Below are 3,836 nucleotides of genomic sequence, written 5' to 3'. Positions count from 1 at the left end.
GGCCATCCCCCCTGGGGGGTGATTTCTCACTTTCTGTCTCTCTGTCTCTGTCTGTCTGGTGAGCGCACGTGCCCTATAGAAAAAAAAAATTATTCATTTAACTTTATTTATGTATTGTATTTATTTTAATTTGACCGGAGAGGGACAGAGTGAGAGAGGAAAGTGAGAAAGCAAGCCACCAAGTCTGGGACTCAAACTGCAGTCAGCCATGTGGGAGTCCAGTGCCCTTAGCCTCCATGCCACCTGCCAGCCCCTGTTAATATCTTTTAATTTGCTTAAGGCCACATGTACTCACCAGAGAGAGAGAGGGAAAAGAGAAAGCAAACTACCAGGTCTGGAACTCGAACCATGGTCAACCATGTGGGAGTCCAACGCCTTACTCACTATGCCACTTGCCAGCTCCCCTTTATTGTTTTATAAAATCTTGTAGTTTAACTATTCACATTTATTCCACAGTCTACCTGAGACTGAGTTTTTATGACTAGTACAAAGTAAGGAACCGGCTTCATTTCCCCCCATATGTATAGTCAGTTATCTCAGCATAGAAAATTGATGGTTCCTGTCTGCTCTGCATTGCCAACTCCGTCACATACTGTGTAGTCATCTGTGTATGGCTCTTTTCCTGAAGTTTTCTGTTCCATTAGTCTGTCTATCCCTATCTTAATTACTTTAGCTGTGTTATAAGTCTCGATATACGATGGAACTGTTTTTTCCTCCATATTATTCTCTTCTGGTAGTGCTTGGCTATTCTAGGCCCTTTGTACTTTCAATATAAATTTTAGAATTAATTTGTCAAATCCATTTTAAAACTTTCTCTTTTAGATTGGGATTACATTAAATCTATAAATCAGTCTAGGGATAATTATCAGTCTTACATTGATTCTTTTTATTTTTTGAAACTTATTTTATTTACCTTTATTTATTTATTTACTTTAATTTGACCAAAGAGGGACAAAGAGAGAGAGAGAGAAAGAGAGAAAGTGAGAAAGCAAGCTGCCAGGTCCAGGACTCGAACCACAGACAGCCATGTGGTAGTTCAGTGGTCTCAACCACCATGCCACCTACCAGCCCTCACATTGATTCTTATCCATGAACATAATGCATCTCTTCACTTATTTTGATGTTCCTTGAAGTTTTATGTAAATAAAGTTTATAAGTTTTATCCATAGAAGCCTTATACAATCTTTGGTTAGATTTATTCCTAGGTATAGTATATTTTAAAATTCTGTTTTTTAAAGTTTCTTTCTTTCATGAATGAGAGAGACAGAGACAGAGAGACAGTACTTCCAAAAGGGTCTAAACACTGCAATCCCCCCCAGCCTTTAGCTAGCCCTGGATCATGGGCACATGTACACCTGGTGTACTGAGTGAGGTCTCAGAACTTGAACTTGGAAACTTCTCATGTGTTTGCTCTCAGAGTGTTGCATTTTACCACCACACCACTGTCTAGACACTTCTCTTTGAAGTGATATCTTTAAAAAAATTTTTTTTTCTGTTTGTAGCTATATAAGGATTATGTTAAAACTCAAGTTGTATCAGGGGCAGCTACCCAAACTAATATTTAAACAAATACTGAAGTGTTAAAATGCAAATTATATCCTCAGAAATTACATGAATTGTTTGGGCAGTAGAATTAGAAATAGGGGGTCCAGCTGATGGCATAATAGCTATGTCGCTGGACTCCCATGTAGTTGACTGTGGTTCAAGTCCTGGACCCAGGAGCTTGAAACTCACTCCAGGTGCATGGGTGTGCTTACCCAAGATACTGAGAGGAGAATGGAGGAGAAGGGGTTGCAATGTGGCCATCACCACTGGGAGTGCTTTCTCACTTTCTGTTTCTCTGTTTCTCCAATGAGCACATCTGTTCTATAGCAAAAAAGCTATCTTAAAAAAAAAAAAAAAGAATTAGGAATAGGTAATAGGGTAATAGAAATACGTGCCTTTGTTTCATAAGTGGATTTTTTTTTTTACATTATTTATTTATTTATTTATTTTAATTTGACCAGAGAGGGACAGAGAGAGCGAGTGAGGACACGAGAGAGATGGAAAGTGAGAAAGCAAGCCACCAGGTCCAGGATTTGAACTGTGGTCAGCCATGTGGGAATCCAGCACCTTTAACTACCATGCTACCTGCTGGCCCCCATAAGTGGACTTTAATAAATGACACTGATAAGGATTTTTAAAAATATTTATTTATTTAATTTTATTTATTCATTCAATTATTTTTAATTTGACAGAGAGAGACATAGAGAGAGGAGAAGGGAGAAAGCAAGACACCAGGTCCAGGACTTGAACCGCGGTCAGCCATGTGGGAGTGTCCAGCGCCTTAACCACGACGCCACCTGCTGATCCTGATATGAATCTTTTTAAACTTTATTTATTTATTGTAATTTGACCAGGGAAGGACAGAGTGAGAGAGACAGACAGAAAGTGAGAAAGTAAGCTGCCAGGTCTGGGACTCATACTGCGGTTGGCTGTGCAGGAGTCCAGTGCCCTTAATCACCACACTACCTGCAGGCCCCAACAATGATATGGATTTAAAATAACACTTTTGAGGCCAATGACTTTTAATGAATAGTATAAAATCAGGCATAATGGTTGAATGTCTGACAACAGGGAATGGTACTGAACATTTTATTATAGTCTGTTGGCACGACTTGTGATAACGTCTCTTTTATTTAACTCAGGTGAAAAGGATTCGATGATTTTTGACTGCACCGAATGCTATGATCCAGTAACTAAACAGTGGACAACTGTAGCTTCAATGAATCACCCCCGCTGTGGCTTGGGAGTGTGTGTATGTTATGGAGCTATCTATGCATTAGGTAATTACACTGTTCCACTTAGGGATTGCTGACATTATTTAAATTCCTAGGTTCTTATTACTTTAGAGATGTTTCTTCTAATGAGAAATGTGTACATTTTCAGTTATGCAAATTATTATTTCTTTCTTTATTTACTTATTTCCACTTGTTATTATTATTTCTTAAATTTGACCAGAGACAGAGATAAAGGGAAAGCAAGAAAGCAAGCCGCCAGGTCCAGGACTTGAACTGCAGTCATCCATGTGGGAGTCCAGCATCCTTGACCATGATGCCAACTGCCAGCCCTGCAAAAAAAATTTTTTTTAATGCTGAGGGTACATTGCATGTGTGCACAAGACAGTCAACTGTATAAAAAAAATTGTATTACTTGGGAAATGTTATCGAGCAGTTTTTAAAAGGAGATGAAGATAAATACAGATGAGGCCCAGTTACGGCAGCACGTACACTGGTAGACACTGCTCGTCAGGCCGAGGCCATGCAGGAGGCCCGGCTTTGATTCCTTGCCCATCCAAAAATACTGGGTGTGGTTGCCCATGTCTGTAAGCCCAGCTACTCGGGAGGATGAGGCAGAGGATCTTGCCATAGTCAGATCCTGTCTAAAAATTTTGTAAAATTAGGACCAGCAGATGGCATAATGGTTACTATTGCTGGACTCCCATGTAGTCCACCGAGGTTCAAGTCCCAGACCTGGTCGCTTAAAACTCATGCCGGACGTGGTGGTTAGGGTGCTGGGCTCCCCATTGTTTGGGTCCCAGATCTGGTGGCTTGCTTTCTTACTCTCTCTCTTCCTCTGTGTCTCTCTCTGGTCAAATTAAAATTAATGAATGAATAAATTAATTTAAAAAAAGGACTCATGCTGGACATGTGTGCATGCATGCCCAAAATCCCAAGAGGAGGAGAAGGGATTGCAGTGTGGCCATCCCCCTTGGGGGTGATTTCTCACTTTCTGTCTCGCTGTCTCTCTCTGTCTTTCTGGAGAGCACACGCGCCCTATAGCAAAAACCTCTCAAA

The 3,836-nt window shown here is 40.4% G+C and overlaps 1 protein-coding gene across 1 annotated transcript in view; it reads left to right on the top strand.

Moving 5' to 3' along the window:
• The window catches only part of LOC102480549 (actin-binding protein IPP), a gene marked incomplete at its 5' end in the record, with an annotated part of 19,948 nt that overhangs the window by 5,607 nt on the left and 10,505 nt on the right, over nt 1–3,836 (top strand). The window contains 1 exon segment of the mRNA XM_006165941.3: nt 2,688–2,825. Within this exon segment, the coding sequence (XP_006166003.2) occupies nt 2,688–2,825 (138 nt within the window).

The sequence above is a fragment of the Tupaia chinensis genome, unplaced genomic scaffold (genome assembly GCF_000334495.1).
Source record: "Tupaia chinensis unplaced genomic scaffold, TupChi_1.0 Scaffold144100_1, whole genome shotgun sequence".
In the NCBI taxonomy this organism is placed as follows: domain Eukaryota; kingdom Metazoa; phylum Chordata; class Mammalia; order Scandentia; family Tupaiidae; genus Tupaia; species Tupaia belangeri.
Note: the sequence above shows the minus strand (reverse complement) of the source record. Positions and strands in the feature narration are given on the sequence as shown.